This window comes from Petromyzon marinus, chromosome 7 (genome assembly GCF_048934315.1).
Source record: "Petromyzon marinus isolate PM22_M1 ecotype Great Lakes invasive population chromosome 7, UKy_Petmar_22M1.pri1.0, whole genome shotgun sequence".
NCBI lineage: Eukaryota > Metazoa > Chordata > Hyperoartia > Petromyzontiformes > Petromyzontidae > Petromyzon > Petromyzon marinus.
Genome location: NC_133673.1, coordinates 16,681,452 through 16,708,677, shown reverse-complemented (window position 1 = coordinate 16,708,677; position 27,226 = coordinate 16,681,452). Strand labels below are relative to the sequence as shown.

Genomic DNA, 27,226 nt, shown 5'->3' with positions numbered 1-27,226 from the left:
GCATCACGTGTGCACGTGTGACAGTGCACGGGCCTGCGATGTGCGCGGAGTCGCCCACGTGTCGCGTTGACTTCTGAGAAGCTGCGTGGGCGGTGACGTCATGGCTCGCGACGTACGCGTTTCCGGGTGGAGGTTTCTGCTCAGGCGTGGAGAGTGATCCACCACCACGCGCGTGATCCACCACCTCGCGCGTTGTGATCCACCACCACGCGCGTTGTGATCCACCACCTCGCGCGTTGTGATCCACCACCACGCGCGTCGTGATCCACCACCACGCGTGATTTACTCCGTATCAGCTGATCCACCCAGGTGATCCACCCCGTAGCGTGACATCGTATCTGCAGTTTGGGGGGCTGTGACGGTCGAGGTGGTGTAGCTGGAGCTGTGGGCGCCAGGTTCGACTCTAGACCTGGGTGCCTTCACGTCGGATAGTGTGAGACACGGGACACACACAGACTGCTGTTAGCGAGCGCCTATTAAGGCTGTTAGCGGCTGTCTCCCCAGTGTCGATGGATACAAACTCACACGCCGAATTTGGTAGGGTTCTTAATAAGGTTGAGTCTACCTTGGTTAGACTCAGGACCGGATTGGACATCACCACTGACGGCAGCCGTGGCCTGAAACCGCTCCGTGGCCGCAGGGTTCACGTCAAGTGCAGTGCGCCGACTCCTGCACCTCCGATGGTTGCAACTCAGGACCGTGAGATGTGGCGGCGGCTTGGGGAGGCCCTCATCCGACAGTGGATTGAGCATGGCTCATGATGATTGATATCGTGGGTGAAGTGGGTCATGCCTGTGATGTCAGGGGTCACGTGATGAGTGATATAGCGGCTAAAGAAGGTACCGTCAGAGGTTACGTTTCATGCCCTGGGTTGATGGTCGTCTCAAATAATGCGTGCAGCCACCGACCTCCTGGGTGTTTGGTGATAACTGGGACGGTTGATCTCCTGCGTGATTGCTAACTTCACACTTGATATCTCGGGGTCACGGTTTATGTCCCGTGCGATGTACAACACCACGTGTGATATTCTGGGTGACGTTGCATCTCCTGTATGATGGTTGACATCGTCTGGGTGATGGTTGACATCGTCCGTGATCATCTCCTGGGTGATGGCCGACCATCGCGCGCGACATCTCGTGGCGACGGTCCACCTCCTCGTCCGTGCACGGTCACCGCCCTCGGTAATTGTCGGTGTCCCGCATCCCCGCATTCTAGGCCATGCCCGGCAAGTGCCACACGCTCCTGCGGGACTGGCTCGGCAACCTGGCCAACGCGGGGCTCTACGGCGTGGCGTGGGAGGACGACTCCCGCTCCGCCGTGCGTATCCCCTGGGACAGCACCAAGAAGCGTCTCTCTCGGGACACGGACTCCATCTTCCGGGTGAGCTGCCCCCACTCCCTCCCCGTCCACCCCCGGCTGCTGCTTCTGCCCACGGCGAGCCCCCCCCCCCCCGCTCGGGGAGTCGACTCGGCACCAGGCACCACGGGGACTCGGGCGCCTGGCCTGAAAGCGGGGCAGGGATAGACATCTCACCAACGGCCACGTTCCGGGTGATTTGCCAGCGAGTCCCACACGTGGCATTTGACCATATTTCACCACATTGGTCAGTGCTGGTTGGTAGAACGGGCTTTTCTACACTGCCCTCTGCTGACAATGACTGCGGCATAGCGACCTGTTGGGTGGTGTGTGCGGGTGACGGCGTGTAAGAACATGAGAGTGCGTGCTGTGTGGCACCGAGATTTATTTGTGCCGGCGAGCGAGCCGCTGACGTCGTGCTCGCGCTCCTTCCGCTGGTTGCAGGCCTACGCGACGATGAAGGGACGCGTGGACTCGTCGAAGCCGTCCGACTGGCGCCAGTCGCTGCGCTGCGCACTCGAGAGGATGCTGGAGTGCGAGACGGACGGCGCTAAGCTCAGCCCGCCCGAGCTGTTCCGCGTCTACCGCCTGTTTCCCCGCACGCCGGGCCGGCCCGCACACCCTAGCTGCTCGCTCAACCGTGAGTCGGGGCTGGCCTCTCGTTCACCGGCGCTGAATACGCTACCGAACACCACCCTCCCCCCACCCCGACCTCTCCCACTCTCCCCTATGTCGTCGAAGATAAGATTTTTGGGTTTGGCCACCGAATGGTCTGGACAGATTTTGTTGTCCACCCTCCAGCACCTTGTGCTGAAGGGTCTAAAGTCCACAATTGATGTCTCTCCGGCTCGCCAGCAAGTTGAAAAACAATTCTCACGGCCTACAGATCAAGCTAATCAGTCGTCACACACACACACGTCATCCTGAACTGCGGAACGCATAGTTGCGACCGATAGATTGTGTCCTTCCAGCATGCCTTGCATGCTGCCTGTAGTATAACGCACACAGCAGTCCGCTGGAGTCGACTACCAAGAGTCGACTTGTTGCCATCTTATTTTAGACAGCGGCAGCACAAGAGACAACTGCATATCGGTTTCATCTTTGTTTGGGATCTTGGGGGTAGTTTAGCCATCATTGCCTTGTGCCTAGGGTGGGGGGGGGGGCTGCGTCTGGACAGGCCCTCTTCCTGGTCACCGAGAACACGGATGGAATTGCTACCACCACCTCTCTTTAACGCTTCCTCCGTTTTTTGTCTCGCTGTTGCAGAGAGAACAGCAGAGGTCTCTCAAGTGCCGGAGTTCCGGGCAAGTGCGATGGTGAGTAAGATGGTGAGTGAGATGGCGAGGGAGGCCGGTGGTGGGCAGGGTAGCGTGAAAGATTGGTCCTCTAGCCCAGTGGTCGTTAACAACCTCGCTACGACCTCGTTATAGAGGCGATGGCAGCTGCAGAAAGGGACCGAACAAGATTTGGGAGTTGCAGCGATTGTTTGCTCCAAAATGCCGCCACAGTATTCATAACGCGGTTTCGTTTCATGAGCCCGCACTGCCAACGATTGTGCTCAAGCTCTGCAGTCCTCTATATATTAAGTTGTGTTGAGCCAAATAATGACTGTTCGTACGCATTTATCTGTGGGATTCTTGGTAAGAGGTGCAGTTGACAATGCAACACTTCCTCATGATGGGGGCCTACGACAATGTTTGAAAGTAATCGCTTTAATTGTCGACGCGTTTGCGGTCATGTGACTCGCTGACCCTCCATGAGTGAGGAGTGGTTAATAAGTAAACGAGGACGCGTGGATATTGTAGTTCCTGGTGAACCGTGGTTGATACGCAAAAGGGATAATGGAGCTAACCTCTTCTCCTCACACAGTCACATCTCCAAAACTCGTTTGGCGAGATGAATATCGAGCCTCACGGTGCGACTCTGCTGGCGCGCGGCATGGGAGAGGACCCCGTGCTGTGCCCGCCCCTGGAGACGACGGGGGCCTTCCGTGGCCCCGAGGTCTGCCTGGCGCCGGGTACCCAGGGAGAGGTGGCCCATCATCTGGACCCCTGCATCGCCCTTCCTCACCACCACCACCACCTCCCGGCACCGGGCGAGTTCTACCAAGGCGGGGCCGTCCAGCCCTTCGTGCACGACTCCAACGTGTCCATGGAGAGCGTGGGATCCTTCCAGGGGGCGGCAGTAGCACCAGCGGTGATGGAGGAGTTAAGTAAGTAGCTGCATGCACATCTGCGTGTACCGTTCGCGCATGCCTCTGCCCGCATAGGCGCAGACGCACGGACCGTGCGAGGTGTACGCGTGCACGGTACATGCAGGCATACGCACGGGACGCGGGCGCACGGTACGCACGCGCACGGTACGCACGGTGCGCACGGTACACGCATGAGACGCATGCGCACGGGACACGCCTCTGTGCGCGTATGCTCGTACCTGGCCTCATGACTGTACACGCTAAATAACACATGCTCGGACCCAAACACAAATCCGCACATTACGAGGGAAAATATTGCAATTCAGCGGTGCGCATATGCCTGGTGAACACTCGTCATCTGCTGTAGCGGTCCAATTAAAGAATTTCCACCGCCGTGCCCGGTTGTAAATCTGCATTTCTCCCACTGGGTGGGGGGTTCCATTTTGTCCACCAGTGCACCGGCTCAAGGTGACCATCAGCTACTTTGGCCACGTCGTGCTGATGACGGAGGTGGCCGCCGCCGCCGGGGTGCCGGTGGGCTGCCTCGTCTGCAACGAGGAGTGGGAGCCCAGCGAGGTGGCCAGGTACAGCCTGCCGGGGATGCCGGAGCCTCACGTGCTGCGCCTGCCGGCGCCACCCCCGCAGCTGGAGGAGATCAAAAGGGAGGAAGTTGCGGAGAGACTCTCCATCATGGGCAATGGGCTGCTGCTGGAGGTGAGCGCTTGGGCAAGTGGGACGCCGGCCACGAGTCCAAACCCAAAGCCTCGCTGCACTGGGCCTAACAATACCAGCCAATTACACGGACCCCACAACTCGGCCAGACACTAACCCTAACCACACTAGCCAGTCACACTAACACTAACCACACTATACCTGGCCATAATTTAGCCAGCCATACGCTTACACCAACTAAACACTATCACAATCCCCTAACCATAATAACTAGTCAACCAGCCCCTAGCACAAGACATACCTAACACACACCCCCAGCTGTGTTGGTTTGCGCAGCCTGTATTTCACTTGTCATTTTGCTTTACACTTTTGGTGCCGCCTGGGCACGTGATGGTTAACGCTAATTGTAGACCGGGGCTAACGGGAGGGAGCGCAGGCGCCTACCCTCCGACCCTCGTGACCGTGCGTTCTGCCCGACGCAGGCCACGCCGAAGGGGGTGGAGGCCACGCGCCTCTGCCGCTGCCGCGTCTTCTACTCGGGGCCCGGGCAGCACGCGAGCGAGAGGGCCAACGCGCTGACGCGCGCCGACAAAAGGACGCGCGCTCGCACGCTGCTCTACGACTTTGCGGACTTCCTGCAGAGTACGTGAGCGCCGCGGCCGCCACGACGCGCTCGCCATCAATGGACTTTTGTCGTTCTACTGTCGTCCCTTTGGATGTCCCTGTCCGCCGAGCTCTCCCCGCTCGGGACGCCCATTGAGTGGAGGAGGAGGCTCCATCCGGGGGGGTTGGGGCCGGTGATGGCGGAGATGCAGGAGAGTTGAACTGCAGGTGGAGAGCAGTTTGCCTCGGGGGACCTCAAAGGAGCAAAGGGGCATGCAGTTTTATGAATTCTGAATCGATTCTGACGAACGCGATTTGTCCGGTTCCGCCTGAATTCCGCGACGGATTAACGGGGCGCTGCAACGAGCATTTGCAGCTTGTTGCAGGGGTTCGCGGTTTGAATGCAGTAGCCGCACTGGTTCTAACTGCGGGGGCGATAACCGTAATAATCTTCTTTGGTTCTTTCGGTAAAGTCACGTAGAATGAGAATAAAATAATAAATAAAATAACACAATAAAATTATCTCTGTCGGGACGACAGGTCTGTGCCTTTCACCTGAAGAAGGCCACTTGTGTTGTGGCCGAAACGTCGTGAGAATTTTGTGTTATTTTATTTATTATTTTATTCTCATTCTACGTGACTTTACCGAAAGAACCAAAGAAGATGAATCCTTGCAGTCACGAAAGCTTTAAATCGAAATTTAACCGTAGTAATACCACGCACGCCGTCTGCATCAAGGTGGCCGTTAAAAGTTCCCAGGACGTAATTTGCAAGAGTAGGCCATTGTGTGCCGGACATCAGGATCTAAATTTGCAAAACTTCAAAAATGACACCGCAAGCTACTTGATTGGGTTCAGACAGCAATCGTCATCTCCTGCTGGCACACCGATGCCCACAGGTCACTCTCGCAAATGACGCTCACCCTGGTCTCTCGCGTTCTCAGCTTGTGACACAATTTAACTCTTCAGTGTCTTTCTACTCAAAACGAATGTTGGACAGCGCTCGTATCCAATTGGGAGGCTCCGAGCCGTTGGTGGCAATTGCAATTTTTTGTGGCAGGAATCCGTCTCGCAGGTCATTAAATACTTTAACGCCGTGACATTTAACACCACTGCCGCCTTCGTAAGAATTACCTGCGACCCATCACCGGGTACGCGCCCAATCTCATCACGAGGGTGCACGGTGCTCGGAGGGGCGACTGCTATGCGCAGGTCGGTATGGGGCTGCTGTGGAATTTGGAGGTGGACTGCAAACGTACGCCGTGAGAAGCAGAAATAAATGATCACGTGGGCGACTGTGCAGCGGAGTGCCCGGGTCACCATCAAACAGGTTGTGATGGCGTCGTCGTCGCGAAGCCGCCTCGGCAGTGGTGCACATGCGCACACAACAGGACCCCAGTACATTCGCCAATGCGGTGGCCTTTGGAAGGAAAGCAAATCTATGTCAAAAGCAGCGTTGCAGGTATAATGGCCTTTCTTCAGAGCAAAGAGATGCTATGAATAAGTCATTGCCTGAAATGCCACCTACAAGCAATTTTATATATTTTTTTCATTTTAGGGCCACGATATTATTGACGAATGAGGTTTGTGTTTTAATGGCCACGCTGGCGACCGTCGATTGACCGACTGATGTTCCATGCCGCGTGCGTCACAGAGATGAGCGCCTGGTATGACGGTAGCGACGACGCGCGCCGGCGGCCGCCCCCCGACTGCGATGTCGTGCTGTGCCTCGGCAGCAAGTGGCCCAACGGGAAGGCCGCGCACAACAAGGCCATCACCGTGCAGGTGAGCGCTCCCCAGCATGCCGTGATCTATCCACCGCTTCCCCAAGCCGGGCCCTTGTTCCCCGCGAGCTCGCGATGCCACGGCCCGTTCCTCGCGCCAGCGCACGGTCAGGGCGCGCCATCCTCTGCTTGCCACTCCCGTCGTTAGTCTCGACCGCCAGCCATCGTCCCGTCCAGCGACGACACGTTCCTTCCAAGACCGATGGCGTCTCTCACCTGCACGCATTCTCAAACCAGCACGGGTTACATTGTGGCACGCGCCATGCGCAAACTCGACGCGTGGACCCCGACCCCTCCCGCGCCGCGTGCAGGTGACGCACGTCCACTCCGAGATGCTTCTGGCGACCGCCACCGGCAGGGAAGACCCGGAGCTCTCGGTTCCCAACTCCGCCGACAACTTCCTCTCCATGATGCGGCAGCTCCGCCGGTCCGACAGCGTCGAGTCACAGTAAAGCGGGTGGGTGGTGACAGGCCTCACCAGACGGGGCCTGGTGCTCCCAATACCTTGATGTAAATGTGGGAATCAGCGTTTGTTTTAACGGAAAAAAATGTCGCGTGAAGGATGATGTACATTAATAGCAAGGTCTGGTATGTTAATAGCAACACGTTGATTTTTAATGTTGACAAACACAAAAGTGCACATTCTCTCTTGTGAATTAAAACAATGTTTATCGTGACGTTTGCGATGAAGTGAATTATTTTCCACGCACGTCACGGTCCGTTCAAATTTAATGCCACAAGTCCGAGAATACGTCCATCGAGGAGACGGAGCGATGCAATCGGCTCGTGCGTGGGTGGATTATTATATGCAAGATTGTGAGAGATGGTGACAGCCTGGGGGGGGGGGCATTCATCCAGCAGTGGATCGATCACGGCCGATGACGACGCGGTGAGCGTTTACGACCCCCGCAGCAGACCCTGGGGGTGCGCTGGGAGCCCCAGCCGAGGGGGCTGCTGCTATCGTTACCCTGTTGGACGCCGGGCTCTCGCGCTACGGTTGGTTTTCCACTCGCAATCTGCCACGCCGAGCCAGAACCAAAGCGATACGCTCGGCCTCGGCAGACATTTCAATCTCTCTCGGGGCCGGGAGGGGGCAATGACCGCGTCCACGTCTCGGGTTCTGCAGGAGAGAAACAACCCGGCCGGCACCTCCTGCGCTGGGCCGGCTCGGCACGGCGCGGCTGTACCAGTGGAAAAACATTTTTGAGAGCAGATCCATCGCCGATGACCGCCGGTCCATCTCTGACAGGAAAAACACATCATGGGACCTCCTTTGCCAGTAAAAAAAGATGATAATAGGTTTTTTCCCCTTTTTTCTGGCAACAAAAGAGGTGTTAAGATGTTAACACACCAAACTGAAACCTCTGGTCTAACACCGTTCGAGACGAGGCTAAGAAGAAAGCTGTCTCTGGTGTAGACCAATCAGTTTTCAAAGTCAATGCATATATTCAGTGTTTTTTGTTTGCATTCTGACCACAAGCATTGTGGTTAATGCAGACATGATTCATTGTAAAAGGTTTCAGTTTGGTGTTTTAACATCTTAACATCTGTTTTGTTGCCAGAAAAAAGGGGAAAGCCCTATTATCAGGAAAAACACACGGACGTCACTGGGCGAGCCTTGTTTTGGTTCTTGTTAGCGACACAAACACAGTCTTGCAATTCAATTACACCCCCCCCCCCCCAACTAAAAACATCGCTGAAACCAGAAACAAGCTCCTGCTGCAGCCACCGACTACGGTAGAACCGTTCCGCGTCGCGCTCTGCCAGCGTCACACCACGAGCCGCCAACGATGCCGCAGAGGGCGCGCCGTGAGGACGCTTAACTAGCCTGCGCCTGCGCGCGCCAGTCCGTGTGTGCGTGGGCTTGTCCGTGGGCATGAAGACGAGGCTGGGGGGGGGGCGGGGGAACAACGGTCGACGAGGGATGAGCCACGGAAGATGAAGGATCCTTTCGTCATTCAGAGAAGTCTCTCTCGCCTGCAGCCCCACGGTCGAGGTACCGGGGTGGGCAAGTGTGTGGGCGGCCGGGCAAGCGAGTGGGTGGGCGGGCGAGCGCGGCGCTGGCTCTCGTTGGGATTCATTAGTTCCAGGTCCGTTGGGAACGCGAGACGAGGTGATTCCAAGAGAAGCCAAGTGATTTCTCCGCCGAGCGTGATGGCGGGGTTCCGTAACGGAGGACGGCCGGCACGTGCGCATGAGTAGTAGCCGCAAGCTTGACCGAATCGAGTCCGAGTCTGTACATGGGAAGACGAGGCCACGAGGGCCCCCCCCCCACCCCCTGCTTGGCTCACGTCGCGAACTTCAGGTAAAACCCTGAAAAAATAAAAAAAAATTACAACCCGTCTTGGTCGGGGGACACGGCCGCTCCACTTGGAACAAGGGCGCGCTTACCCCAGCTGCACGGCATGATAAATACACTCCCACCCAGCCCTGCAGCAAGATGGTGATAAAATAAATACAATGATGATAATAATATTAAGAATACAACTACAAAAAACCTTGTAACAATCGCACGGCTAAACACACACTTGGTCATGCGTTGGGCGCTAAATGTGACGAACGGCGCCGCTCTTCGCCAAAACTCCACGCTGCTCGTACGCTCTGATCGGGGCTAGCAGGAGGCTGCGGCGGATGCTTCCTGTGGCGGCCCTCGCCGTCGCCGCTGCCGCGTCCCGCGGCCCCCCCACCCCACTCCGCGGGGAAGCCCCCCCCCTACATTCACGCCGTGCAGCTCCCGCAACGCTCGGCAGCATTCGCTTTGGCACTTGTTTTTTCCCAAAATAGTCGCGCGTCCAAAAACCAGGTCTCGACGGGACGAGCGCAGGGCGACTCGCACTTCTCGAGACAATCGTCACCCGCAGGGCGTGACGACACGCACGAAGTCCCGCGGCTGCGAGATGGTTTCCCGCCGGGGTTCGTTGGGTCGTGTCGCTCGGCGTCCGACGGCCGCTAGGGGCCCGGTTCGGCAGGATCCAGCCTGGCGCGCTTGGATTTCGGTTCGCCGCATTCGACGTCGCTGTCCCCGCCCCCGTCGCCTCCGCCGCCCGCGCCGCCGTCGCCCGCCGAGACGTCCTCGGCGGCCTCCGCCGTCTCCACCTCCACTTCGGCGTCCTCAACCACGTCGGCTCCGGCGCCGACGTCCGCATCCAGCGCGCCGCCCACATCCGCGCTCGCGCCGCCCACGTCCGCGCTCGCGTCCACCGTGCCGCTCGTCCCGGCGTCTTCGCCCGTCCCGGCGCCCACGTCCCCGCACGCCTCTGCCGTGTCCACGGTCGCGAGCCCGTCCGGGCACACGCCGGCAGCGTCCGCCGCCTCCGCTGCTGCGGGGTCCGCGCCGGCGTCCTCGGCCGCGTCTGCGCCGCACGTGCCGTGCGTCCCGCTCAGCGCCGGGAACAGCTCCCCAAGCCGGTCCGTGACGTGAGCCTCCAGCGCGTGGTGCTGTGGGTAAGCGAGGACATCGTTATTAGCCACGAGAAATCCACTGCCGGATGAAGGCCTGTCTCCAAACTGTCACCATCTCGCACGGTCTCGCAATATAACAGTTTGTCTGGCGTCCACATAGAAGCGAATTTCATCGCTCCATCTCTTCGCGGTGGTCGTCATCTCGGGCGAGTTCCATCCTCCCGCCATCATGTGACCTCCGCAAGCCCAATTACTTTTCTTGACAAAACAATATCTTCAACCTGTGTAAGTTCTTTAATCCACGTGTTCCATTTCCTTTCTGTCTGTGCAATCCCATGCAAGCGCGTCTCCATGCCCCTATGCGCACTTTTGAGTTTACGTTTCCCAAAGTCTTTAACCTACAGATGTTTTCAAATGCACGTGTTCCTCTTTCTGTTTCTGAACGTGTCCGTTACACAGTCTTAAGTTAACGACCACGATTCAAAGAAGCGGCGTGCGCGCGGAGAGACCGACGCCAGGGGGCGCTGTTCCCTGTGGACGCGACAGACAGCTGGGGCAAGTGCTGTTAACAAACACCTACAAAGGCAGGCATGACACACCCGGCCACCTTTGTCTCCCGAGTGGTGATGTTTATACACTGCACCAGGTACTCGTTTGAGGCTGGGTCTACCTCGGGGAGGCCCAGGACCGGTCACGACCTCTTGAGCCTCCCGGCCACCTCCCACCGGCGAACGTTTTGGTGCCAAGGCAACGATCACGCGACTCCCAAAGCCAGATTAGCTGCCGTGTCACGGCCTGTGACCCGTGGCCTCAAATCACTACCTGCCCTTTTGACAGTGGAGCTCACTCACTGGCATAAAAGAGACTGATGCTGAGAGAACACAAAAGCAGAGGCGCCACCCCCTGGGTGATTGAGCTGCTGCTCTTCGGAGACGCGGTCGCACCGACACGTCTGCTGTGTCAGCGGAAACTTTCAAGGGCTCGGCGCTCTTTGTGTGGCGAAGGCAACGACGTGGAGTCGATGGTGCGCTTCCTAGGACTGAGACGCTCTCCACATAACCCCGCAGAAATCTCCCTCCAGCAGTCCATGCCAAGTCAAGGATCAAGGGACCTTCCTTTTTTCCTCTGCTATGATGACTACACTGCCTGTCTTTCTCTATAAAATAAACTCGCCAATGTTTCTCTCCAGCATTCTGAGTCGCGCTCACATTCAGGCGCTATTTAAATGAACATTGCATTGTATTGTGAGCACCAGCAAACACCAGCACCGGCAGATGTTGAGAGGCTGGGTTGGGGACATCGTGAGGAAACGAGCTACGTTGGCCTGGATGTGTATGGCACTAGTCACCCATCGGCACAAATTACTCAGCGGCACTGGTCACCCAGCGACGGCGGACGAGTTGAGGGTATCCCTCGGTTAACGAGCCGTACGGTCTACGCGTGAGTCAACGAGCGCAGCGTGCGAGGGTGGCCGTGCGGCGCCGCGGAGCAGGAGGGGGCCGGGCGCACGTGAGGCTCGCGAGGCGGCGCTAGCGAGGCGAACACTCACGTCCCGATGTGAGCGCAGGCCCGAGCGCAGCGCCGACACAAATTCCTCGGGGCTGCCGTACGGCTCCGGGGAGTCGGGCTGGAGTCGCTGCCTCACCGCGTCCAGCCAGCACGGCAACGGAGCGTCGCCACCGTCGCCACCGCTGCCTCCGTCGCTACCAGCTTCCGTGCCATTCATTTGCTTTTCAGCTTCCTGCGGGGGGGCGATTGTCAGTGTGTTGGCGTGGTATTTTCTTAATTTGAAAACATTATTAATTCACTAACATGCTTTGGAGAAACCCGTCCTGAAATTTTTTTACGAAATAATGTACTGCTGGATGAAGGTGACTAGGGTTGTTTAACCCATACTTCACCCAGCTGCGCAGTGCAGATTGGGGGGAAGGGGGAGGGGAGCTGCTGGAAAAGATGGATAAATGATCAAAGCGGCTCGATTGTGGCGAATCACAGCGACAGGAGCACCTCCCGGTATGGGTTCCTCACGCTGGATTTCTTCCTTCTCCCAGCAGTCCGTCGACTGCTGGGAGAAGGCTGCCCTGTCAGTCCTGGGGCTGGTTTGACCATACGTCACGACCATAGGTCGCTCTCACGTGTCTGAAAGGGCTTATTTAATCTCCTGGTCAAATAAAGGATACTCGCAGACCGAGTGACCACGGGTTGGTGAAAGGGAGCACAGGACCGGTTCACCGATGTTCGCCGTGGCCAGGAATCGAACTCCGGTCACTAATTTTAAAGGGAAATACCGCGAACCTATGCACCACTGCTCCAGCCCACGCTGTAAGCAATCTGAGATAATTAGACAGCAGGAATTGTGTTGTTTATCTATAAGCACCAAGTGGTTTACGCGACTCGTTCTGGTGGCTACATCACCAGAATGATGTTTATCGGTGGACTGAACAGCTGTGATGCTGGCGAGTGGCGTGGGTACACAGGCGCCTGTGGTGGGAGATGCTGGCGAGCCGGCCGGGTTGCTTGGTGAGGATCGTTAGCGATCGGTCTCCACGGGTGAACTCACCGAGACGCCGGTGCACGGAGCGCTGGGCTCGCTGGTGATGCGGCACAGCACTGACAGCAGCAGCACCTCGCAGCGCTACGCACCACGCGGAGGGGTGATTAGCACCGCACACACGCACAGACACAAACAAAGATCCCCCCTGTATAGCCTTAACAGACTGTTGGGGCAAGTGCTGTCAGCGAACACCTATGAAAGCCAGAACGGCAGATGAGATGGTGGGTAGCCAGCACCATGCCCAACCACCTTTATTTCCCTAGTGCTGATGTTCATCACGGTTGGCTACGTGCAGCGCCATTTCACTCCACTATTGTTATATTATTACTCTGCTTGTTTACCTAGGAAAGCCTCACCGACTCTCAAGAGATTTTCAGGAGAGTCCTGCCACGCTTTCGCAGTAGGGGGGGGCGATGTTGCTGCTGTGTGTGATTGAGTAATTTACAGAGTAATCTCTCAGCGTTGTGATTATTTCTCCGATACCAGTCACACAGTGTTGTTGTTTTTAGCTATGGGAGAGGAGAGTGGAGAACCCGGAGCAAACCCATGCAAAACAGGGGGAGAGAGAAGATATAGACTCCACGCACAGAGGCGCACCCGAGTCGAGAATTAAACCCAGGCAGCCTTCTTCCTGTGAGGCGCGAGACTCACTACTGTGCTATCGCCCTAGTTGGGGTACCGCTGTGGCGAGATGTTAACTACCTCGCCTAGTATACAGGAGGTCATGGGTTTGACCCGACTCCTGTATATTTCAAGTTTGCACGTTCTCCATGTGGTCGCGTGGATTTATGTCCGGTTCCTCTGGTTTTTTCCCCCACATTTAGAATTAACAAGGGTATTTGGCTGCTATAAATTTCCACACAGTACGCCACTTTATTAAGCTACCATTTGTGGCCAGGTCGAGCTACATAGCTCAGTGGGCCCTACCTGGTAAAATAAAAAAGTTGAACAATAGTTTTAAAAATAGTTGTGGGGCTCGTTTGAGAAGGTGAGGAAGTTAGAGGGTGGCTCAGCCACTCACCCTCCGCTCGCTGGCTGTCACACCGTCCCGCGCCGTCTCCGCTGCATCTTCCTCGCAGTCCGGGCCGCGGCACAGGCCACAGCGCCAGTCCCCGCTGGACACGAGGACAACATCGGACGTCATGATGCGCGAATCGCCAACGATCCTCCGCTTCCGGCCGTGCGTATTTTGTTTGTTACCCTCACAATGCTGCTTCAGCTGGGAACAGTGTTTGTTGATTTAGCAGAAAAACAGCTGAAATGCACAAACACATCTGGGCTGCAGTGCCAACGGACAGAAACACTAACTACACTCACGGGCTTGCAGCGGGCTGCCGACATGAAAAAATCTCCCGCATATTTCAACAGCAGATGTCTACACACTGTGTTCGAGCGTGTGTACGGGTGTCGGTGTCAGATTACGTGCATGTTGAAAACTACTTTCTTCAGAACTGCTTCTTGTGTTTAGTTTTTTTCCTTCCCCCGTACCACCAATTAGCACGTTTGGCTACGTACAGTGCAAAAGAAGTTCAAAATACATGCATACATGTGAGCGTGCGCGCGCGACTGTGCCTGCCACTTCATGCCGTACCCAGGATGCTCGGAGAGGACGGGCACGTGACAGGTCAGGTGATACCGCCCCCCGCACTCCGCGCAGGCCAGCACGGGGGCGTCCGCACCGCACACTGCGCAGTCGCACCCGGCGCCCTCGGTCATCTGCTCCGGCGCCGGCTCCTGCGCCGCATCGTCCCTGCCGCCGGCCCCGTCGCTCCCCGCGCCCTCGTCTCCTCTCCGCAACGCGGAACTGCTGTCCGCGCCGCTGGCACCCCGGCCGGTGCCCTCGGCGCTGCGGTGTCCGGGCAGGCCGGTGGTGGAGTCGGGCTGGCTGTGTCGGCGAGGGGAGTGCCCGGGCCCGGCGCCGCAGTGCGGAGTGGAGCCCGCCGCGTAGTCGGCGCCGTCGAGCCGCTCCTCCTTGACGCGCACGGCGTGGATGGGGAGCGACTCGCAGCTCGGGTTGGACAGCGGCGGGGTGAGGATGCTGTCGGGGCTGCTCAGCTGTGCACGCACACACGGCACGTACAGGGACGCATTTAAGATGTGTACATAAATACAACCTGTGCAGCAATTTTAAATAATCCAAATAAACAGGTTTTTATTTCAATAAAGTAATATTTACTTACGTACTCTCTCTAGTAACCGCGAGATGTACAATGGTCCAATAAAAAAAAGGAAGGAAAATGTATTTTGAGAGATTCCTGAGCAGCGGCACCTCATGAGCAGGGCTTAACGTCTCACTGTACGAATTTCCGTGTTGTCCCTAGACTGGAGCAGGTCATGGTCACGCGACCTGTCACACGGCCTACGTGCCCGGAATATCCTTCCAGGTCAGCGAGCCGGACGGAGCTGAGATGACCCCGTGCTAGTGAGAGACATGCCGACCGTTTCCCTTCACACTCTCCCGGGTTCACACGTATTCACTCAACAGCCACCGGCACAGCGAGCGGATCGGAAGCGCGGGCTTGCGAGGTCACATCCTGGTTGGGGGTCTCTCTGCCCATGGTTGGGGTTCGACAAAATGATTATCACTTTGTGGGGAAAGTCACCCCCTTTATAGTAGTGTGGAATGTCCGCTACTTGCGGCTCAGGGAATGAGCACCAATGCCTCAATGCTCATTCTGAGCAGAAAATCGCACCGACGTTTCCGAGATGTGGCTAACGTCACCCACTTACCCAGGACAGCCCCACCGAGTCTCAAGGCACTGTACGGAAACAGTGGGAATATTTATTTGAAAGCATCAATCACATGCAGAGGATAACAGGTCTTGATCGAGGGCTTTTCATGAAGATCCAAAGACTTAAATAGAGACTAATATATACGAGTAACAGATCCACCTTTCACATAAATCAAAGATGTATTGCATCAGGAACTCTCATGCAACACAACGTGCATTCATAAAGAGGGAGCTGCGTAGTGGATCGCCACTTGACGTTCGGCCCAGAGGTCGCCGCCACGATTCGATCTCCCGGCACGGCCGTTGGGAAAAATGCTCCAAGCTTGTTTCCAAATTCACCACCCCCCCCGCCTCTGTCCACCCAGCAGCATGAGGGAGTTTACCGCAGCAGTTAGCCTTTGAACGGCATGTCCGATTAGCACGGTTATCATGGTTGGCTACGTACAGTGCGAAAGAAGTTCAACACACATACATTGATGTCCACCACATGTGCCCACTTATACTATAGGCAGAACAAGGCAATCGGTAGGGCTTGAGCCTGGACTTGAACGGAAGCGAGGAAATCGCCGGCACGTGTTGGGCGGCCTTCGCCACACACTGTACGCGCCGCCGCCACTCTCCCCGGCGAGCACCGCCGGCAGGGACGAGGCAGCGCGGCACCACCCCCACCGCCCCGTCCTCATTAACGGTGCCGTTGGCCGCGACCGTGCAAAGGCGTCCTCTATTTACACCGCCCCCTCCCCACAACCGTTATTCCCGTGCGTGCACGAGCGAGCGTTTTGATCTTGGGGGACGGCAGCCGCGAGCCGAGCGAGATCGCTGCCTCTGGGGGGCTTCCCCATCATTCGCCGTCGGCGCCGGCGGTCGCAGTTTCCGCACACTCCGCGTTCTCACCACGCAACAGGCGCTCCCGGCGGCGCCGCCCCCGCCGAGCGCCGCCTCCTGCTTCACGCTCACGCTGTTGGCGGACGCGGAGGGCGCAGCGGTCGCGGGGGTCGCCGATGCCAACGCGTGGTGGTGGTGGTGGTGGTGCTGCTGTTGCTGCTGACCCCCGCACGCCGAGCCCCTCTCGGCGAGCGCCGTGCCGGGCTCGTGCTTGATTCGCTCAAGGCGCACGTATGGGACTTTGGGGGACGCGGAGCTGTGGGATGCAAGCGCGTGCACGCACACACAGACACACGGACACACGCATGCACACGTACGCACGCACACACAGACACGCGCACAACGCCCACGCGCGCGCACGGGACGGCCGCCACGTCAACGATGCACCGGTTTGTTCGTCAGTTGAAATAAATTGTCATGCACGTGCGCTTGTAAAAATCGTCGTCAACAACAGCCATGATCAATCCACTACTGGATGAAGGCCTCTCCAAGCTACCAATCCTATCTTGCGATGCAAGAGTCACTGACGATTTTTGCGAATTAAAGGGTAATTTTCGGTGGGAGAGGTGGTGAAGCAGTGGTCAGTGCACTACGGTGTGAACCAAGTGACCTCAGATTTCTGGCCATGGCTAACATCAATGGATACAAATATCTGAACCGATCCCAGGCAACTCCACCTCCCCTTCACCAACCCACACTTTGTGATTCATCACCATTTCAGAGCAGTTTCTTCTTCAAACAAAATTTTACACTAGCATGTAATACTAATAATTAATAGCCCTCCTTCAAACAACTGATGGATAAAGGTCTCCCCACGCCACGTGGGTCATGGGGGTTGTTTTGACCATACTTCACCCTGCTGGTCCATGCGGGTTGGTGAAGGGGTGAAGGGTACCCACGAACCTGTTCAGATTTCGCCCGCCACTGACGTTAGCCACAGCCAGGGTTCAAACTCGGGTTACCGGCGGGTTTGAAGCGCGGCGCACCGACCCAGCACGTGCCACCGCTCCGCCGCACACACAACGAAATTTAAAATCAACTCATCCGTCACACTAAGTCTAACACCGCCCCCCCCCCCCCCAATTTAAATGAATGGTGCCGCTCGACCGCGGGGGCGAATGAAAAGGGACGAGCGTCTCCGGCCCCGACCTCGGCGAGCGTGGTGGTGGTGGTGGTGGTGGGAGGAAGAGCCCCCCCACTGATTGATGAACCCCGTGTGCCATTTGCGGTGGGGGTGGGGGGCTCAGCTCCCGGATCGTGGCAGCCAAAACAAATACGTTGGGGTCGCGGTGTTTAATCACACGGAGGGGGGAGACTCTCTAGACCCCCCCACCTCCCCAGCAGCCCAGTTCTCATCGGCAATACACACGCATAGCCCCTTTGCTAACCCAAAGCCGAATGAGGCCATTGTTTAACCGTACTTCACTACAGAGGTCACTGAGCATCGGTGAAGGTGGGCAGCATAGCCGTGGGGGCATAGAAGTACAGTACGGTAGGAATATGAGTGCGAAATGTCAGCACACGGCGCTATGAACCCAGACAACCGAGTTTGACTCCCAACTACAGCTGACATTGGTGATGAGTGACGCCGTTAATAAGTCCAGGGCCTTCTCCAACCTGCACTGACCGGCGTGAAGTATGGTCAAACAATCCCACCGACAAGACACGACGCGGGGAGGCCTTAATCCAGCAGCAGATTGACAAATGGCTCCACATGATTATTATTATTATCATCCCTATTATCATTATAAATCCCCATTGCTTTGTATTGCAGAACCTGTAAAGGTGCAAAATGGGGTGCTCCACTCTTGAAGGATCACTCGTGGGTGACAAGCCTGAGCAATTGCACGCGAAGGCAATCGCTCAGACGCAAAATCTCGACGGATCGTTTATTACTCTCAGAGAAGAGGATGGAGGGGGGAGGGGCAGGCGTGGGATAGCAGGGCGGGGGCAGCGTGGGGCAGTCACCTGCCATGGCTGCCAGTGCTGGAGGCACTGGAAGGCCTGATGGGCGTCTGGCTCGCCACCGTCACTGGGAGGGCGGTAGGGGGGGGGCGAACACACACACACACACGGACGCGGCAGCAGAAGGGTTATTCCTGCAGCGGCTCATTATGCGTTTAGTTTGTTGTCCTTCCCCCCGCACGGTGGGTGTGTGTATGCGTGTGACGAGGGTGGTGCTGGCCACCCACCCCCTCGTGTGCCGTGCCAGCCTTTATAGGTGCTCGTTAACAGCACTTGCCCCAACAGTTTGTTCAAGCTATACGGGGGATCTTTGTGCTGGACAAGCAAGCGAAGGTGCACCGCTTGATGCGTTACGTCGAGTCGTACGCGTGAGAACCAAGTCGTTTATTCACAGTTCACGGAGCCTTAAATTAATGCCTGGTGCAGCATGTAAAAATCAGCATTGGGGAAACAAAGGTGGCCGGCCATGGAGCTGGCCACATTACCTCATTGTGCACCACGCGGACCTTCATATGTTCTCTCATAGCACTTGCCCCAACAGTCTACGTTAACCATGTGGGTATTATTTGTCTTTTGTATGTGTGCACACGCATGTGTGTGCACATGTGTTTGTCCGTGTGCCTGGAAGCGCACAATATTGCGTGCGTGCGTCTTCACGCCAGTGGGTGGCACAGCGGGGAGCGCAGGCGGTGCATCTGCTAATCATCTCAGCCAGTTAACCCATAACACCTGGGCGTGTACCCGTGATATCCTGCCAGCGAGACCTTACGCACTGCACGTGACAGCCTCAAAATGCATTGAGCCTTGCACAAGTCCTGCTGTTATGTCACTCCGCCATTTAGTAGTGAGTGGCGGCTGTTGATGTTTCTGCGACTGCTGCTGTAGTTGTTGCTGCTGCCGCGGTGGATGCCACGTACCGGGCGAGTGCATGGCGGACCCCGGGGAGATGGAGAATCCGGGGGAGGTGAGGCGGGGCGCGGGGCTGGGCACACCGTCCGCTAGGGCCCCGTTGGCGTGAACCGCCGCCAGCTTCAGCACCGATGACACGTCCTCAAACTGCACGAGACGCGGGAGCGGCACGCACGCACACAGGCACGCGAACACATGCGCGCGCACAAGCACACACACACACAGACGCACGCAAGCACACACGCGCACCGCCAACACGCACCCGACCAGACTGCTGTCTCTTCACGTGATACTCAGTCGTACAGAAATGATAACATAATTCCTATGGAATTGCTTTGATTTGTCAATCATAACCTAACCGAGCTGTGGGTATCAATTTTCATTCGGAAAACTTAGCAGCGAGCAGTGCACCACCGTGTTGCCAGCCAATAGCCCTGGAGGATGACGTCTCACAACCCACTGAGAGGCCAATTCAACAGTCCTCTTCTCCCACACCAGGTGGTGCTGCTGTACGCGTGGGCTTCCGAGGTTTACCTTCACTCACCAGCAGCTTCACAATGCCGCGGTATACTCAGCACAGCGCTGCACCGGTCGTCGCATATATAGCAGAAGAACTCCGTTTTTGTGTCTCTGCCAGTAAGCCAAACAGCCGACGGGCATCCCAGAGCAACACTGTCCAGCAGCAGCGTTTGTTTGGGCACCAGGGCTGCGCTGTGAGGATTTTCTGGGTGAACAAGTTTGACAAACTAAAACGGAGACCAAATTCTGCACAGGATTTCACTTCATGGGTTTCATAAGCAGTGTCATTTATGTACACGTGGAGGCAGAGAACAGAGTTCTGCTTGTATATGCTGTTACCCAAACGTGAAACAGAAATCCCGGGAGGCAAAAACCGATATTTTTTGTTTCGCAGGAACACGTCGGGCGGCCAATTAAACGCGCGCCCCCTCGCTGCACCGCGAGCCGATTGCCGCGGTGAAACTGAAGCACCGCCGCACGCATCGACCTCGGCAGCCCGGGTGGCGGCGGCGGCGGCGGCGCGGTCGGCTCGCACCATCATCGTGCGGCATGGCAGCACGAGGCCCTGATTAGCGCCTCCTCCGCTCGCCCGATTAACATCCGCACGCGGCTGCTCCCCAGCTGCCGGCATGAGGAACCCGCGGGTGAAGACAAATGGTGCGTGGGGCACGTTTTTTTACGCGACTGCAAGGTGCCACCGCCGAGCGGGGCAGTCCTGTTTAGTAAGCAAACGGAGCACCCAAACCAATAATGTTTGGAGGCGGCAAAGCATTACGTCGGTTACGATTTGTTTACAATTAATTTTATTCATGAAAGAAACCAAGAGACCGCTGTGTGACACGCAACGGCCATCAACACGTGTCAGGAAGGTGAGGGCAGAGGAGGAGTCAACTCCCTCCTTTACCCCGCGACCCCCTCCCCTCCTGAGCTGGGTGCCTTTATTGAGGCGAGCGAGGTTGGCGCGGCACCGCCGCAGCAGCAGCCTGGCTCCACGAGGCCTCGACAAACGGAGACACAGAGGCCCGGCACCAGATCGTATTTAGAGCACACAGAATCTAGAGGGCCGGATCAGAATACTCTTTATCAGTTTGACCCCACAGCCAGATTGAATCACTCTTCTCGAGTCTGGTACCACCGATACAGAAAAAAGGCAATTAGAACAAGGTTGCAAGAATCCTTGACCAGATACACTAACCCTATATAGTATTCTGACCCCCAAATGGGAGTAATTTTTCCACCAGGGGATGGGGAGTCGTTCTGATGTCATCGAAGATTGACCCCAGGGTTCAAGCAATGGGCAGCGCTCACCCCAGGGTAAGAATTATACGGCAGTGAAAATAACTACGTCACACCGGCCTTGCGCAGGCATGGGTGAGAACCCACCTGTATCTGGGGAATGTGTGGCAAGGAAGGCAAGTTCTCAGGGTTGGTCACAGACGGGATGTGGTCGTAAGCCACCAGGGGGGCTGGCTTGGGGTGCGCGGGGGGCGGGGGGGGCGGGTGGAGGCTCACCACGGGGAAGGGGACCCCGAGGGGGACACTGCTGCCGGGGTGCTGCAGGGCAAGAGGAAGGGGGGAGGGGGCACAGGGAGGAGGAGGAGGATTACATTCGGACATCGTCGCCCACAGGTAAAGCGCACAGCGGATCGAATGCGGCGGCTGCCGTTGCTCTACTAGGCAAGTCACAGAGATGCACCGAATCATCGATCACGCGCAATGATTTGTACGTCTAGTAATCGGTAACGTACAACTTATGCGAATGATACGCTGATGTTGCGATGACGATGCTATAGCGAACCAGTATATACAATGGAGACAAGGAATGACAAACATCAGGAAAACACAACATGATACAGCGCTCTTTACGCACAGCAGTCTCAGCTTGCAGCCTGACCAAAACGACACCAACGAGTCGGTAAAACTGGCACGAGGCAGAAAATCGATTCGCGGGTCAAATTTGCAAAATTATGCCGTGACAATGGATGGAATTCTCTGCGGGAGTGCATCGTTACATCATCATTACTTCATCACAACGTCGTGCGCCGTGCCACAACGCGACACTGTCACAGCAAATCAACTCCACCATCGTCCAGAATCAGCCGAGTGCGATGCACAGCCTCGCTCTACTCACCTGAATGCGCACTCAGTGAACGACACGATAACACAGCCCCTTGTCAGCCCACTGCCTGGATTAAGTCCTCCCGACACTGTGTTAGCCACCAGTTGGTCAGTTTGAGTTCGTGAATGGGGGGGGGGGGGGGGGACAGTGGGGGGGATGTCCAGCACTGGTTCGAGTACCAGTCGCCAATGATGTCAGTCGTAGGGAAGTGCACAAATCACTGTGCCACTGCTCCTCATATGAATATGAAGTGAAATTTCAGGGTATTTAAAGAACACTTTAAATGGACTGGACGTCTCGGTCACTCCCATGCTCCAAGTCACTTCTACCGTTGTACGCGTGCACACGCATAGCCCCTTCGTCAATCCATTTCTGGATGAGGGCCTCCCCACGCCATGTGGGTAGCGGGGATCAGTGCGGGTCACATGATGGGGGTGCCAACTCCTGCTCACCAGGTAGCCCCGCAGCCACCTATAACAACCTGCCATGCAAAGCGGTCCGCCCATCCAAGCACTTTCCAAGCTCAACACTATATTGCCAAGATTACAGACACTTAGAATTTCACAAGTGCAAGCAGGAAGTTTTAATGTCCATTAGGGCAACTCGCCCTTGAATTTTGTTCGATATGCTAAGATGAGCCGTGTATTTTTGTAGGTTTATCTTGTTCAACAAATGACTAAACTTACAGATCCACTTATACGTTACAATGTTTGTCAAGCCTTCGTTCCAAGGCAGACGATAATGTTTCACGCGGAGACCTTACGCGCTTCCGAGCATCGTCAACGCAGAGGGCAAATGCAGGAAAAATAAAAATGAAACGTTACGGTCTTAATGGGCACGGCAAGCAAACCGGTAAGCAGCAGTTAGGTGCGGTGTGTGGGTTTATGGGCGCGAGTACGTGTGCGAGCGCTGGTGCATGGGCGTACGTTTCGCCTCGCCCAACGAAGCGAGACTAAAGTATGCTCACATCGCTCCCTTCCCCCCGCACCCGCCCATTACCCGCTGTGAGCCCAACGTGCCCCCCGGCGGTGCCCGGGCCGTTTAAAATGCTGTCAAGCCTAACGGGACAAACTGGCGTGCACTCTCCGCACCCCACTACGCACACGGTCAACCCGGCAGGGACCGAGCGTGCACCATGCGGGCCCCCGGGCCGAGGAATAAAAGCGCTAAGCAGAGAGCGACGTAACCTTGTGCCCGCACGCACCGGCGCAGGTGCGCGCGGAGGGTGTGGCTGCGCTAGCGGGTTAACCCCGCTCCTCCCCCCGCGCGAGCGGTCGCGGGTCGAGTACAGCGTGGGGCCCGGCAACGATCTGGCCACGTGAGCGAGAGGTCAGGCGGCCGGGACACGGAATGTCTTTATATTTGTAAGAAGTGCTGTGTCCATGATTATTTTAAATGTATTTTATTTTATTTCTGTCAAGACTTCTACATTGAGGTTTTGCTTGGAATTAATTAAATGTCTGCCAAATCACCGTTGTATTTCACAAGCCTTTCTGGAACACGGTGGGGTTGAACCATAAAATATTTACTTCACAACTCAGGAGTTCACGTATTCTTTCAGAGAAAATAACCATCGTCAGCATTTACAAATGAAATGCAACCATATCAGCATCGACACTATCCACCGTGACCAACCAGAACCGGCCAAGCTTGGTGAAGTATAGCGAGACAGCCCCATAAACGCGCAGGCAGCGGTGGACTGCAAAGAGGCAGCGGCTGTATTTGTACACGACATAGCAGACGTGCGCCATACACGAGGGGCGATGCGTAAGAACACAAGGCTCCCGTGGCACTCCCTGGGCCCTCCCCTCACGGCGACACCGAGGTGACACCGAGGTGACCCCGAGGTGACCCTGAGGTGACACCGAGGTGACCCCGAGGTGACCCCGAGGTGACCCCGCGCCCTGTCCTTCTAGGAGCTCCTCCCATGTCCCCGTGAACCACCTCCCACTTTCACCATCTCCCCCTCCCCCGCTCGCTCCCCATGACCTCACCACCCTGGGGGCTCTCCTCGCGTTCCAAGCGGCCGACCACAAGCTCGTGTGAGTTCTCTCACCGAGGGCGCCGATGAGAAGAAGGAACATTTAAACTTTTTACTTTTACGCCTCAATTTTGCATCCCCCGCTGAACTTGTGGCTATGAATCAAATCCCAGACTCAGGCTCTATCTCACAATTTCCTTCACGAGCCACCCCCCCAGATTTGCCTGTCAACCTGTCTCTGCTCATCTCTATCCATTCATTCACTGCCGCGTTCCCGTGCTGTAGAAGGCTCGCTGCACTATGAACCAGGCAACCCCAGTTTGATTTGCGACCACGGCGAACCTCAGTTGTGAGTGATATCTGAACGGCTCCGTGGCACCCCTCTTCCCCAACCTACACTGACCGGTGTGATGTATGTTCAAACAAACCCCCACGACCAACACGGTATTCAGAAGGCCTTCTTATCCAGCAGTGGGGGTCGACAAAGTCTCGTAATTATTGATCATCATCATCTTCAGCCATGGTCAATCTACTGCTGGATGAAGGCCTCCGCAATCTACAGCCATTTCTCACAATCCTGCAATATGATAACATGAATACAACGAGCACCTGCACAAGAGCTAATTTAATTTGTCATTTTATTGCTACTTCATTTATACTTACTGCCCCATCTCCCCTTCCCACTGCCGGCAGTTCCTAGCTCTAGCGATCCAAGTCCCCGTGCTACCCTCCTCACCTGTCGGAGCGAGTGTGCCGGGTTTTGCGGGGGCCCCTGTGGTGCCCGCTGCTGCTGCTGCTGCTGCGGCTGCTGCTGTTGTGGTCCCGGAGGCTGCTGCTGCTGCTGCTGCCCCCCGATGCGGACGCTGCCGCCGCCTTGGGCGACGGCGCGAGCTTGCGTGGCCGACAAGTGCTGCGTGGCTCGGTGGAAGGACTGCAGGCTGATGAGCCGCGGTGGCTGCACACACGACCGAGAACACGCACACACGCAAATGTACATGGCAGGCGTCGATGTACATAGACGGACGACGAAATTTCGACAAACATAGGTTCCAAATATGCGCTTTTATACACCTTTTTGGGTTATTGAAATTTTCTCAAGATTTATCGCGATCGTGCTGTCTGCGTCAAAGAATCCACTTGGATCTCGCAGAACAGTGGCGACCCGTCACGTCACAAAACGGTCCACGGAAGCGGATATCAGAGATGCCATCACAAGAATTGGTCTACACAGCAGAGGGCAGCACACTTTCCTTTCCTCAAAACGGTACTTTTAATTCTCCGAGCTGTCCCAGTTCAATTCAAGCTGCTGAAACCGGCTTGGCATTCTGCCCTCCGAGCCGCTCGGGCATCTCGCACCGTACCACCCCTTGTAGCGCCCGCGCACCTGCCCGCCGTTGGTCGGAGAGAGAGTGGCGAAGGCCGGCTGCCCGGCAGCAAGGGCGGTAGCGGCCGCCACGGACGCAGACGAAGAAACTCTGCGGTGGGGCTGCAATGGCTGAGGCCTGGCCACCAGACGAAGCTGCTGCTGCTGCTGTTGCTGCTGCTGCTGTTGCTGCTGCTGTTGCTGCTGTTGCTGCTGCTGTTGCTGCTGCTGTTGGTGTTGTTGCTGCAGCTGATGCTGCTGTTGCTGTTGATGCTGATGCTGTTGCTGCTGCTGCTGGTGCTGCTGATGCTGCTTGATGGCCCGCTGCTGCAGGTGCTGCAGACGGAGCTGAGCCAAGTTGATCTGCCCGGAGCCCGGCGGGCCCGGTGGCAGGGGCTGCAGGGGGGGTCCTCCTCCTGACGCCTGCTGACGCATCGGGCCCCCCGGCCCCGCGAGCGAGGCCGGGAGAGGGGGGCCCGGCGCGGAGGGGGAGGGCGGCATGTGGGGCACGGTGCCGGGGGGCGGCCGGCCTGCCTGCGCAAGCGCGATGTTGGGCAGAAACGCGTGCACCGCCCCGGGAGGAGGGTTCTCAACCACCAGGGTGCCTGCACGCAGACGCCGCACACGTCGACGCAAGGACGGGAGGACGCGTTCGCGCAGGGTTTTTTCATTAGATTTTGGCAGTGGGTCACATCACAACATGTACACGTGCTGGCAGGCCACATGACGTCCGTGTCACCTACACAGCCGTTAGAATGTTACGTGGCGTCGTGACGTCATGACGACTGCACGCGTGACCGCTAACCTGTACAGCTGATCTCCAAGATCGCCTGTATCTTCCTTGTGTATCTTCACTCAGATGTATTACTCGTCTACAGCTCTCTCATCTCTACAGTGAGGGAAAAAAGTATTTGATCCCCTGCTGATTTTGTACGTTTGCCCACTGACAAAGAAATGATCAGTCTATAATTTTAATGGTAGGTTTATTTGAACAGTGAGAGACAGAATAACAAAAAAATCCATAAAAACGCATGTCAAAAATGTTAGAGATTGATTTGCATTTTAATGAGGGAAATAAGTTTTTGATCCCCTCTCAATCAGAAAGATATCTGGCTCCCAGGTGTCTTTTATACAGGTAACGAGCTGAGATTAGGAGCACACTCTTAAAGGGAGTGCTCCTAATCACAGCTTGTTACCTGTATAAAAGGCACCTGTCCACCATGGCCAAGACCAAAGATATCTCCAAGGATGTCAGGGACAAGATTGTAGACCTACACAAGGCTGAGATGGGCTACAAGACCATTGCCAAGCAGCTTGGTGAGAAGGTGACAAGAGTTGGTGCGATTATTTGCAAATGGAAGAAACACAAAATAACTGTCAATCTCCCTCGGCCTGGGGCTCCATGCAATATCTCACCTCGTGGAGTTGCAATGCTCATGAGAACGGTGAGGAATCAGCCCAGAATTACACGGGAAGATCTTGTCAATGATCTCAAGGCAGCTGGGACCATAGTCACCAAGAAAACAATTGGTAACACACTACGCCGTGAAGGACTGAAATCCTGCAGCGCCCGCAAGGCCCCCCTGCTCAAGAAAGCACATATACATGCCCGTCTGAAGTTTGCCAATGAACATCTGAATGATTCACAGGACAACTGGGTGAAAGTGTTGTGGTCAGATGAGACTAAAATGGAGCTCTTTGGCATCAACTCAACTCGCCGTGTTTGGAGGAGGAGGAATGCTGCCTATGACCCCAAGAACACCATCCCCACCGTCAAACATGGAGGTGGAAACATTATGCTTTGGGGGTGTTTTTCTGCTAAGGAGACAGGACAACTTCACCGCATCAAAGGGACGATGGACGGGGCCATGTACCGTCAAATCTTGGGTGAGAACCTCCTTCCCTCAGCCAGGGCATTGAAAATGGGTCATGGATGGGTATTCCAGCATGACAATGACCCAAAACACACGGCCAAGGCAACAAAGGAGTGGCTCAAGAAGAAGCACATGAAGGTCCTGGAGTGGCCTAGCCAGTCTCCAGACCTTAATCCCATAGAAAATCTGTGGAGGGAGCTGAAGGTTCGAGTTGCCAAACGTCAGCCTCGAAACCTTAATGACTTGGAGAAGATCTGCAAAGAGGAGTGGGACAAAATCCCTCCTGAGATGTGTGCAAACCTGGTGGCCAACTAC

General features: G+C 56.2%; 2 protein-coding genes across 4 annotated transcripts in view; one reads left to right on the top strand and one right to left on the bottom strand.

Annotated features, from left to right (window-relative positions):
- The first annotated feature begins 82 nt into the window (after positions 1 to 82).
- LOC116940052 (interferon regulatory factor 5-like) lies at positions 83 to 7,285 on the top strand. The gene is made up of 9 exons (XM_032949329.2): positions 83 to 309; positions 1,216 to 1,380; positions 1,801 to 1,996; positions 2,623 to 2,672; positions 3,226 to 3,568; positions 4,005 to 4,264; positions 4,705 to 4,864; positions 6,479 to 6,609; positions 6,920 to 7,285. Exons 2-9 carry the CDS (start codon positions 1,219 to 1,221, stop codon positions 7,058 to 7,060), a joined length of 1,443 nt encoding a protein of 480 aa, XP_032805220.2. The 5' UTR covers positions 83 to 309; positions 1,216 to 1,218; the 3' UTR covers positions 7,061 to 7,285.
- Positions 7,202 to 27,226, bottom strand: part of LOC116940049 (E3 ubiquitin-protein ligase TRIM33-like) — a 51,814-nt gene continuing 31,789 nt past the window's right edge. The window contains exons 10-20 of one of the 3 annotated variants that reach the window (XM_076065443.1): positions 25,059 to 25,642; positions 24,411 to 24,629; positions 20,958 to 21,128; positions 19,064 to 19,202; positions 18,150 to 18,213; positions 16,191 to 16,437; positions 14,156 to 14,619; positions 13,586 to 13,679; positions 12,571 to 12,645; positions 11,560 to 11,751; positions 7,202 to 10,046 (exon numbers count right to left, since the gene is read on the bottom strand). In XM_076065443.1, coding sequence (XP_075921558.1) covers positions 9,558 to 10,046; positions 11,560 to 11,751; positions 12,571 to 12,645; positions 13,586 to 13,679; positions 14,156 to 14,619; positions 16,191 to 16,437; positions 18,150 to 18,213; positions 19,064 to 19,202; positions 20,958 to 21,128; positions 24,411 to 24,629; positions 25,059 to 25,642 — 2,738 coding nt within the window. In that variant the 3' untranslated portion in view covers positions 7,202 to 9,557. The remainder of the gene's footprint in view (positions 10,047 to 11,559; positions 11,752 to 12,570; positions 12,646 to 13,585; positions 13,680 to 14,155; positions 14,620 to 16,190; positions 16,438 to 18,149; positions 18,214 to 19,063; positions 19,203 to 20,957; positions 21,129 to 24,410; positions 24,630 to 25,058; positions 25,643 to 27,226) is intronic. The other 2 variants (XM_076065444.1, XM_032949304.2) reach the window with 2 other exon arrangements.